Consider the following 12,129-nt stretch of genomic DNA (forward strand, 5'->3'; position numbering starts at 1 on the left):
AGAGCGACGCCGCGGGGGCTCAAATCCGGGCCCCCGAGGGCGCAGCCCGGACAGTCCCGGCCCCCTGGTCCGGCCTCGGCTCCGGCTGGGGGGCTTCAGCGCCGGGCACCCCTGGGCAGCCCTCCCACCGAGGCGCCCTCAGCCGGCCGAGTGCCGCCGGCTGGGGAGAGACGCCGGGTCCGACTACACTTCGGAGGTTCGGCACCCTCGGCCCACAGGGTGTGAGGAAGGGCACGGTCTAACTCTGAGGAGAACCTCGGGGTCCGCGCGCCGACACCCGAGGGGGCGTCCGCCGGAACTCCCTCGTTCGCGACGCCCGTCCTCCTCCGTAGCCCGCGGACCGGCCCCCAGCAGGGCGGCCCCATCGGGCCGCGGTGCCGTCGCCGCCTGCCGGGCCCGCCTCGCGGCGTGTGCGCGGCGCGGCTCCACCTCCGCGGGGTCGCGGGGCCGCGGGGCGGGGAAGGCCGCCGGCCGCCCCCACACGGGCCCGGCGACCCGGTAGCTCGGCCCGGCCACCTGAGGCGCCGCGTGCTCGGCGGGTGGCCGCGGACGTCGGGTGCGCGGGCCCCGGCGCGTCCCTGAGCGCGCGCCCGGCTTCCCGCCCCCGCCAGCCGCGGCCCCGCGCGAGTTGCACTAACTTTCCGGGGCGGGGGAGGGGTGAGCGCCGCGGGCCCAGCGGCCCCGGCCTTACCTGTGCTCAAGTTGTCGTTGATTTTCAAGGGCACCCGCAGGATGTAGACCAGGAAGAGCACGATGAAGAACCACACGGTCCACAGATAAGTCCAAGACCAAACTATGCAGGACTTGAGCTGCTCCAGAAAGCCCGTGCCCGCTTCAGCCATTTTCCAGCGCTGCTCTCTGCTGCCGCGGCTCTCGGTGTCTGCCGGGATGATTCACCGGCCCGGAGGCGCCGCTCGCGCCGCTGCCGCCGCCGCCGCCGCCGCCGCCGCCGTGGCCCGGGCGCCCCCGGAGCCCGCCCGCCGCCCGGGACGCGGGCGCGGCGGGAAATCGCGCGGGCCACCGACGCGCCTACCTTTCCTTTTCCCGGCTTATTGCTAACTCTCTGAAGGCCCCTGCAAGTGGCTTTCGTGGAGGGATCACGTGGCCTCTGCCCCCTCACGTTCTGATGCCATTTCTATTTCTCGTGCTAATATTTAGAAAGACAGGGCCACTGGGACGCTGAGGGGAACTCTTGACATATAATGATAACTCACATATGTTGAGGGTTTCCTATATGCCGGGCACTGTTCCAAGATCTGTATGATCTCATTTAACCCCTTCAGCAATCCCCGTTCTGTAGACAGGGAAACCGAGGCACAAGGCGATTGAATAGTTTACCTTAAACTCAAGCCAAAATTCAGTTGCAATGTGATGGATGCCACACATCCATCTATAGAGGTCTTAAACTCTCTGCACTCCACTCCTTGCTCTCAGAATTCAGGCTCAGAGGGGTGAATAAACCCAGGGCAGCTGGGAAAAGATAGATGTGCTCCTGTCGGTGGTTAGTAGGCCAGAAAATAAATCACTCTATTAAGCAAGATTTTGGTTGCACACGCTATTTACCTTTGTTTTATCTTCGTTGGAGCAGCACAGGGGTTTTCCAAAGAAATCTTAGCAAGAAGAATGTTTATCCTCTCATTTTTGGGGGTTATCACAGTTCGAACAACTCCCAGCCTGTTTTTAATATTAATTCTCTGGGATAATTTGGGCTTAATCTGAATGAACTACTTTAAGCAAGATTATTACAAGTGTTTTTGTCTGGGCTGAATAAAATGTTGCCTTTACCAAGTGAAAGTTGAAAGTTTGTTTCTGGCCATAAATAATTTCACTTTTATGCATTAGGTGATAATAAAGTAATTGCAGGTTATCCTATCTACAGCCAAGACATTTTTAGAATTCTGAGTATTCAGCAGAATGTTTTATTATAAATTTTGCTCTGCTTACTGTAGCATAATAAAACAAGCTATTTTAACTTTTTACATGCAGGACATATTTATGGCATATATAATAGAACTCCTCTCACATTTTCACTAATTCCAGTAGAATTAAACAGCATGAGTACATGAACCATCTATTTTATGTTATGATTAAGTAACCACCAGATTCTCTGCAGTAGAACTGCCTACTTAATTTAAATGAACATCCGGGGGCCTAGCTTTTTGCTGTCAGTGAACCTCGAAGAAGAGACATAAATATGACTCAGATGAGCCACAATTTTCTGACTGTGTACTAGGCACTCTTGGAGGGTCAGCCCTGTCTTATTCATTATTGCCTCTCTCTGGTGTGTAGCCAGGGAGGGAGGTCGGAGTTGGACATATACCTTTGTTCTTGGACACCGAAGTGAGAGATCATGATCTCGTGGGAAGTGTGGCTGCTTCAGCGTGGCTGGAGTGCAGGCTCTCTGGGGGATGGTGTCAAGAAGGATAAAGCCGAAGAAGATCTGATTTTGAAGGGCCTTATAGAAACACAAAGGTGTTTACTGTTATTTGGCACTGCACACACGAATCCAAATGACCAATTCAGAGATATATGTAAGTGGGGATTAAAGAAATACTTAAGAAGGTAGAATTGACAGGCCTTGGTGACTGATAGGATAGGCAGGATAATGACAGAAGGTAAAGGGTGGCTCTTGAGTAGAACCACTCATGGAATAGTGACAACCAGATGTGTCTAGCCTCCCCTTAACCATCTCCCAATGGAATGACCCACAGTTACCCCAAGCTTATCACATCCAAAACTCACCTCCAACTGCTCCTCCTTCTAGAGTCCTGGAAATGAGCACTACATTCTAGCTCTCCAATTCAGAAATCTGAGGATCATCCCACCCAGATGGGATGGGAGTCCCTCTCATCTCCTTTCCTCTCCACGGATTCAATTGGGCATCAAAACTTTAAGTTCCTGTCTCGGATCTGTCACTTCTCTCTATTCTCCTGCAATAGCCTTTAGTCTCTCATAACCTCATCATCTCTCAGAGAGAACAAGGTGTGGGCTTCCTGCCTCTGGTTTCTCCACAACCAACACCAGCACCACCACAACCATCACCACCACCACCACCATCCCTCATCCCCGCTCAATGCACCTTCTTCCACACTTCTCTGCCAGAGTTACCTTTCAAAGTACAAATCTGATAACTCATTCCTGCTTAAAAATCCTCCAAGGACCTGTCTACTCCACTCCTACTCCACGCCAAAGCCTACCTAAAGGATAAAATCTAGATGGCACTCAAGGTGGTCCTACCAACCTACACAGCCCCATCTCCCATCCTAGGCACTCTTCATACCACCAGCATTTTGGCAAACATGCTATCCTCTTTCATGACTTTCTACCTGCTCCACAGGACATGCCTATAATACTATACACACCTTTCTGTGATATACTTCCCTCCAACTTTCTTTCCCTGACACAATTGCCTGAAAACAGTTTATTTAGAGATGCACTTAAAATATCACCTCTCTTGGGGCGCCTGGGTGGCTCAGTCAGTTAAGTGTCTGCCTTTGGCCCAGGTCATGATCCCAGGGTCCTGGGATCCAGCCCCGTTTCGGGCTCCCTGTTCAGCGGGAAGCCTGCTTTTCCTTCTCCCTCTGCCTGCTGTTCCCCCCCCCCCCCCCCCCCCCCTCCCCCCCCCCCCTCCCCCTCTGTCAAATAAATAAAATCTTAAAAAAAAAAAAAAAATCACCTCCTTTATGACACCAGCTCCCTCCTGCCTCCCAGGGTTCACTGTCTCTTTCCTGAGGTGCTGCACCAGGAAGCTTATGGTAGGCTGTTAAAGCATAGGATTGGAGCCAAATGATGACAGGCTCTATTTTTGATCCTGCTCTTCACTACTTGGGTGCTCTTTACAAGTTACTGAGTTTCCCTGAGCCAGTTTCTTCACCTGTTCAATGGATTACACTTGTACCCATTACAGGGGGTTGTTGGGAAGATTCAATGAGATGCCTACTGAAAATGCTTAGCACAAGACCTAGTCAATATCTTTCCTCTCTGTTAATTGAGGCCTTTAATGTTAGGTAATATGTTATTGTTGTTTATTTTAGTCCTCATTACCTCCTAATCCGAATAGCGCTACATTTGGCACATGGTACACGCTCAGTAAATACTTACTGAGTGTTGTATAGAGGAATCAAAATCAATTCTATGAAAAGAAATTCCAAATCTTATATTTTATAAAGAATACTAATCTGAGGTTTAATTTGGGGGTAAAACTTAAGATTTGGTCTTCCACCATATAGTGAGCTTATCTTGAAAGTTTGCTTTAAGAGGTGTAACTACCTGTGGGTTGTATAATAGGAGTTAAATGACCATTAATTTATGGGAATTATGTAAAAACAATACACTCCTAAATTTCTCATAAATTGGTTTATGTGTTTGGGTAAAATGTATATCTTAGTCTGGTAAAATATCTGAACTGAATAAGAAACCAATATATTAGGAAGACCTTTAAAAGTTCTTTAAAATTTCTTCTCTAGTGTTTCTTGTTTTGTTTTGTAAGTGGTGTTTGGGAGTGTATATACATATATTGGCTGTCATAGTCTTTAGTTTTAGACTTAGAAGTTTAAGAAACTATTTTTGTAAGTGATTTTCAGAGTTCATCTGAGATTTCAATGCAAGAAATAACTGTTCTCGATCTAGCAATCCCACTTCTGGGTATTTATTTGAAGAAAATGAAAACACCAATCCAAAGATATACATGTGCCCCTATGTTCTTTGCAGCATTATTTCCAATAGCCAAGCTAAGGGTCCATGGAAGCAACCTAAGGATCTGTGTGTGTGTGTGTGTGTGTGTGTGTGTGTAATAAATATTATTCAGCCATAAAAAAGAATGAAATCTTGCCATTTGCAACATCATGGATGGGCCCACAGGGCATTATGCTAAGTGAAATAAATCAGCAGAGAAAAACAAATAATGATTTCATTCATATGTGGAATCTAAAAAACAAAACAGAAACAGACTCATAAATACAGGAAACAAACCATTGGTTATCAGAGGGAGGAGGAGTTGGAGATGGGTGAAATAGGTGAAGGGGATTAAGAAGTACAAACTTCCGGTTATAAAATAAATAAGTCATGGGGATGTAATGTAGAGCACAGGGAATAGAGTCAATCATGGCATAATAACTGTATGGTGACAGAAGATATCTAGACTTAGCATGGGGATCATTTCATAAGGTATAAAAATATTGAATCACTATGATGTGTCAATTTTACCTCAGAAGTAAATAAACAAACAAAAATAAATAAATAACAATAAAACATAGTTAAATTAAATTTGGGGCACCTGGGTGGCTCAATCGTTAAGCGTCTGCCTTCGGCTCAGGTCATGATCCCAGGGTCCTGGGATCGAGCCTCCCATCGGGCTCCCTGCTCAGCGGGAAGCCTGCCTCTCCCTCTCCCTCTCCCCCTGCTTGTGTTCCTTCTCTCGCTGTGTCTCTCTCTGTCAAATAAATAAAATAACATCTTGCAAAAAAAAAAAAACCATAGTTAAATTTAAAAGAAGAAATAACTCTTCTAACTCTTTGGCTTCTCTTTAAAATAAATGAAAAAAATCTCACCCACGTTCATTGGTTAAATTCATGAATTAGTCAGTATCCTGTGTTGGTGAATAACATCCTAACTAACTGATTACCCTTATTTAGTGACTTATTTAGAACTGAATAAATGCAAATCCAGCCTCATTAGTTTTGAGGACCAGTAGAGCATACAAACAGGTTTGGAAGGGAATTTGCCATTTCTAATTTCTTGAAGACAACATACTCTCTCACAGAGATATTGAAGGGACGGAATTTCAACTATCCATATATAGTTGAAAAGATGATTTAGATAGCAAAAGGCTTGGGGAGAATGACCCCAAGATGTAATATTGTAGGTATAAGGAAGAATGCAGACACACACACATTTCATCTTACTGCGAAAGATTCACAATGACACGGTTTAGAAATTGTATGATGAATTATAATCACATTTACTTTTGTCCCCCCATTCCTTAAAAAAGATACCTTAGTTTCTATATAAAGCCTTTCACAGATATGCCGATACTTAGTGACATTCCTGATCTGTTTAAAAAAATCAAAATTATTTGAGTAAGGTCAGGTTTGTTGATATACAGAATAATTCTGATAGCAAAAATGTAAAATAGAATGACCAAAGCCTTGTATAAAGAACCTGAAGGCAGCCTAACCCTATCTTTACCCGAAAATCCTGCTCCAGCCAGTGGAGGATAGTTCTTTATTTTCAAAGAAAAAATAAAATAAAATTCCTTTGGGAAGTAGAGCATCACCACAGCCTTCTCATTTACCCCATTGAAATACAATCAGGAGAGAAGACCAGAAGAAGATGAGTGAGGTTAAAAAGAAAAAACCTGAGACATAGCAGAGAGATCACATGTATTCAACAAAACAAGAAATATATATTAAGAAGCCCTCTGAAGTTCTTTCTGATCCTTTGTTTCTTAGACTAACCCATCGTTTGAGGCAACAGTGTTACTCCCTTTACTTTATTTATTCCTTCCTAGTATCTTTACTCTTTGGAAGATATCCTAATATGATGGGCTCATTTTTTATTTGCACTTTAAATAGTGTAGAAATGATACTAGTACAGTTTTCTTTTTATTTTTGATACTCAAACTAAAATTAAAAAAATATTTAGCACTTGTAATCAAACTAAAAATCCATTGTCTGAAATTCACTGTGTGTGTAAAACACCATCAGTTATTCCAATTTCATTATTTTATCTTAAAACTGCATATTTTGGGTCCATGACTGGCCAGAATTTCAGGATCCAAAGTCACATCTAGACATCTCCTTGCTGAAAATTATAAGATTTCCAAAAAAACCCAGCACTAGAGATAACCATCATATAAAATAGTTCCAAGGACAAAAATAGTATGCTGTCTATAGACTTACTTGCCACGTGCATAGCATGTTCTTCTGTACTTTTGGCTTCAAATTTCAAACCTCCAAATCACCTGAAAATTTAGACACATCAATTAAACAAAGAATCTGTTGCATGGAAAAAAATATCCAGAAATCAGGTTACACTGATGTTATAGAATTATCAGTAGAACGAAGAAAAATCTGATAGTCATGACCCAAGCTTAAATTTGTTTTTATTGATACCAAGCATTTATTCTCAAATGTCTGAGAATTGATTCCATCTTTAAAGATGTATCCCCTTACATTCTATTGGTTACATTTTATTTTGTTCTCATTTCTAATGTGCAAGACTATACTTAGGCATGCAAATTGAAGTGGAAATTTCATGATCATCTGGTATATTTGGCCTGTGTAGAAACTTAATCTAAAAAATGGAAAGAAAGAAAAATCAGATCATTTTTACCTTAGAGTACATTTCAGGCTAGTGTTAAGTCATGTGCTTGCCCACTCCAGCCAAATTAATTGTATTTCTAATATTAATGTTAACCTCTCTTCTTTATTTTGCCTTGCAAAAATTAGTCTAGGTTTCCCTTTTGTTTTGCATTTCAATGCTATTGCACAGCTGCTAAATTTAATACCTTATGCACATTTAACTATAATGGGTTTTACCTCCTTGTTAATAATGACAGTTAGTGAATATGGATTATAATTGAAGCTGTGACTTCCCTTCAGTCTTTCCTCTCTCTCAAAGTTATCTTTATAGTACTATTTTTACAATACAATTTTTTTTCTTTAATCAAATTTGTCATTCTACCTGAGAGCTGAAGATGTCTACATACTCAATCAAGCCCATTTGAATTAACTTGTCAAGTTTGATTGGATAAACTGTAGCAAATAAAGTGCTGTGGCCTAGATTTAATTATCTGCTCTTCTATTTCTTGCAAGCATTGCATATTTATACACACTTTTATTCCAAAAGAGGCACTTATCTTGGACTCCCATATTTAGACACATTTATCAATGTGTCTAATATATCACTTTATAGATTTGTTCATTGGTCCATGTCCTTTTTTTTTTTTTTTTTTTTTTTTTTGTTCATTGGTCCATGTCCTTTTATTAGATCTCTCCCTGGGCCTAGCACAGGCCTTGTAGGCTGAATTAAACTGAAATCATGACATTGAACTGGGGAATAAGGGAGGTAGAGTTGTTTGATTTTTTTTTTTAACCTCTCAAACAAGTTGATATTCTAAACTTATAAAACTGAAGACCTGTGATTTGCATATAAGAAAGGACTGATGCATGTAAATGACAGGGGAAAATATTTCAGTTGGAGAAGGTAGCCTCTAAAGACCCCATTACCTGGCTTCCCATCACTGAGAGCATTCTGACAGAGATGTGGCTGACCAGCAGCCTCATCTGTAAACTGGAAACAGTAGTACCCTATGTTTATCAAGCAGGAAGGGATCCTTACAGAAGGCGGGAGGGTGCGTGAGGTTTTCTGGGACTTTCCCCATTTTAAAACTGCAAGTCCCACATCCTGGGAACCCCCTCAGTCACAGTTGGGCTAAATGACCTCTGAGTTTTCTTCGAATTCTTCAGACTCTAAGATGCAGGGCTTCTCCCAGGCAAAACCGGGAGGTGGGGTGTAGTGTGTTTTCCATGCCTCCTAGTGGGACTTCTCTCTTCTTCCACTGCCAAGGACCTTCACTTCCTTCCCTTGTCTACTCTCAAAATCTGCTCTCACGACTATCAATTTATTTATGCATACACAAAATTTATGTCAGCTCAAAAAGTTCCCTTTCCTAGTGCTATTGACACACGTATCAGATATCAAAGCCATAAAAGAAAATAATGCTTCTCAAGTGTTTCAAGACATCAGCAAATCTTGGGTGTCAGGGGGCCCTCATTCCCCCTTAATGTGCTAAGTTTAATTCCATCACACCAGGTTAGAATAGTTAGATGAGTATATTATACATTTGTAATAAAAAAAAAAAAATCACACCTAAGAGCATATATCCATAAAAAAAAAACCCAGAGAAGCTAAAAAATCTATACCTTACTGTTTCTTTTATAACTAATTTACTACTTATTCACCTATTTCATTGTTTACGAGGACTCTAGAAAACAAATAATAGCAAAAGGCAAAGTTTTAACCAAAAATGTATAGGAAACTTAACTCTAAGAAAACTATTCTCTTTACCCAAAATTAAGATTGCCATCTTAATCTAGTTCACAGAAAGTTCTGAGTTCCAAGAAATTATAGAAGGATAAAACGGAGGTAAGCAAATGAAACTGCAAATTCAGACACTAACCAGCTGTGATGGGGTTTGAATCATGAGGTAGTAGAAGCAATCTGGAATTTGGTAAATGAATATGTAGGCTTAGAGACATGGTCTCCATACTTTCGTTGGCAGTAAAAACAAAACAAAACTTGAACTCACTCCCAAAGTTTATCTATTTATTTATAAGTTAGTATGTTCCACAATACCAATATAGTATGTACACAATAAAAATAAATATACAGGCATTTCAAAGGTGACTCAAATATAAAAGTTTTAACATTTCTTGCCTAAAACCTAACAGAGTATCTATGTATTTCCAGACTGCCTGCACCCCACTTTAAAGATCATTGGTTTGGGGCGCCTGGGTGGCTCAGTCAGTTAAGCGCCTGCCTTCCGCTCAGGTCATGGTCCTAAGGTCCTGGAATCGAGTCCCGCATCGGGCTCCCTGTCAGCTGGGAGTCTGCCTTTCTCTCTCCCTCCGCCTGCCCCCTCCACCCGTGCTCTCTCTTAAATAAATAAATAAAATCTTTTAAAAAAATGAAGATCAGTGGTTTGGAAATCTCCTATATTGACTGCTATTTCATTTTTGCCAAGTTCCCATAACAATGTTGCTGCCTATTACAGCCGATTCTAAACCGAGTTTGGCTGGAGATCTCGTTCCGCTGGCTCCCCTGAGCCCCCTGAGCCGTCCTCCCGGCCTCCCAGCCTCTACCCCAGCACAGCTCCCTTGCAGGGGCTTCAGTCGGTGGTGTATCACTGCTGAGGTCTGGACCTTCGCAGCAGCTGACGTTCCTAGCGTCGACTGTGTCGGGGGTGGCGGAGGCTGTCACCGAGCTCCACAAAAGTGTTGTCTTTTTTATCTCAGCTCACACTCAGCAGAAATGGTTTTTAATACAACACTGTTACGATAACGGTAATTTAGTTTTAGATGTTTTATGTTTAGATTCCAATTCCTTGAAAGTCTAAGAAATCCTCCTTCTTTTTTATCTATCTTTTCCGCAATTTTCTTGAACATATTATTCATAGTTATTTTAAAGCCCACATCCAGGGGTGCCTGGGTCAGTTAAACGTCTGCCTTCTGCTCAGGTCATGATCCCAGGGTCCTGGGATGGGTCCCCCACATCAGGCTCCCTGCTCAGCGGGAAGCCTGCTTCTCCCTCTCCCACTCCCCCTGCTTGTTCTCTCTCTCTCTCTCTTTCTGTCAAATAAATAAATAAAATCTTTAAAAGAAAAAAAATAAAACCCACATCTGTTAACTTCAATATCTGAATCACCTGTGGATCTATTGCTGTTGTTTATTTGAGGTTTTTTTCCTTCCTTTCTTGACTTTATGACTAAAGATACATCTAAGAATTTTTGAATGAATGTTTAACCTTGCTTATAAAAAGAATTATAGAGGCTGCTCCAGATGGCATCTTCTACTAGAGAGGGGTTACCTTTTCCTCTGCTAGGGACAGGGGATGTATTAAAAATGAGTTTTTGTTTATGACACCAGTGGCCGTCAAGATATGAGACTGGCTAAAATATTTTGAAGATACACTATCCAGGGTGTGGAAAAAAAAAAAGTGAAAAAATGGTGCAAAAAGGCTGATTCCTAAACAGTTCTGGGACCAGTTAATAACTGGAAGTTTTCTGGTTACCTCATGCCAACTCCATACCTTGATGACTATACCTCGAATCCTGTTTTTTTCATGCAGATTTTTCATATAAAGGTGGTAGAGCACCTAAAATTTCAGAACATAAGGACTTCATCCAGCTTGCAGAACAAGTTATACACACTCTTTTAGTATCTTTTTCTAAGAAGTGCTTGAATGCATGTCAGAATTTGGTCTGACACTTGCTTTCATTTTAAGATACTACCTGGTAGCTCGGATGTTGAGCGTATAGGGGAAGGAGAGAGAAGGCGCATAGTTATATATACTATTCAGAGCTATTCATACTGACCAAGAAAAAAAAAGCAGTGGTTGCACATGACCAAATTGGCTTTGTTCAGTTCACAACTTGAACCAAAACAATCATAATAACAATTTAAAAATGAATACGAGGAACCATGGCCTGTGTACCTTCTGTTAGCTGACTTTTCAGGGTATTTGCCTCTATCAGTTTTTCCAGGCATAATTTTTACATTGTTTTAATCATTTTCTAAGTTCATTTTTTCAGGCTGCTCTTATATATTAGTATTAAAAGATGTGTCCAGGTTACTATAGAGTCTTCAAAACACCATATTTAATGATTGCATGATATCCCAAACAACATAGATATTTTAAAAAGATTTTATTTACGTATTTATTTTAGAGAGAGAGGGTGGGAAAGGGACAGAAGGCGAGGGAGAGACAGAATCTCAAGTAGATTCCCCACTGAGCACAGAGCGCAACGCAGGGTTCGATCTCACAACCCTGAAACCACGACTGGAGCTGTAATCAAGAGTCAGACGCTTAACCTACTGAGCCACCCAAAAACAACAGAGAATTTTTAAACCATTCCACGATTACATCTACTAATATTTTGCTCTTTTAAGTGATCCCATGATAAGATCATCTCATTTATAACTTTTTATTTTTAAATTTAGGGTTATTTTATTGGGATAGATACGCAGAAGTGGATTCGGTGGCCAAAGTCAAGAACATTTTCAAGTTGCCCAGTTGTTCTTCAAAAGCGATTCTTGAAAACACCACTCCTCCTGACTGTATAACATCCTAAAAACCACAACTTTAAGGCATAGCATAGTTGCAAATGATTACGCAACATGCATTATGAGTTTGACCCTGTGATTGAGCTAAATCAGCCCTGGGGCACTATAGTCCTGCTGGTTAGATAGATCGTTGCCTAATTTTCATTGTAACTAAATTTCTTTTTCTATTCATTTACTCAAAGCTTTGTAATAGGCATTTTGGGGGAAAAACAAAACAAAACTAGGGAAGTCTGTGCACTTGAGAAGAGGAAAGTTTCCATCCTAAGTTTCTCCTAAACCATAATAG

At 41.9% G+C, this 12,129-nt stretch overlaps 1 protein-coding gene across 5 annotated transcripts in view; it reads right to left on the reverse strand.

The window, feature by feature from the left end:
- ST7 (suppression of tumorigenicity 7) overlaps nt 1–871 on the reverse strand; it is a 235,422-nt gene extending 234,551 nt beyond the window's left edge. For 3 of the 5 annotated variants that reach the window (XM_032401717.1, XM_032401715.1, XM_032401716.1), the window contains exon 1: nt 692–842. In XM_032401717.1, the coding sequence (XP_032257608.1) occupies nt 692–842 (151 nt within the window). Of the gene's footprint in view, nt 1–691 lie in introns of all 5 variants that reach the window. The other 2 variants (XM_032401714.1, XM_032401721.1) reach the window with 1 other exon arrangement.
- Between the last annotated feature and the right edge of the window lie 11,258 nt (nt 872–12,129).

This window comes from Phoca vitulina, unplaced genomic scaffold (assembly GCF_004348235.1).
Source record: "Phoca vitulina isolate PV1807 unplaced genomic scaffold, GSC_HSeal_1.0 scaffold4, whole genome shotgun sequence".
NCBI classification, from domain to species: Eukaryota; Metazoa; Chordata; class Mammalia; order Carnivora; family Phocidae; genus Phoca; species Phoca vitulina.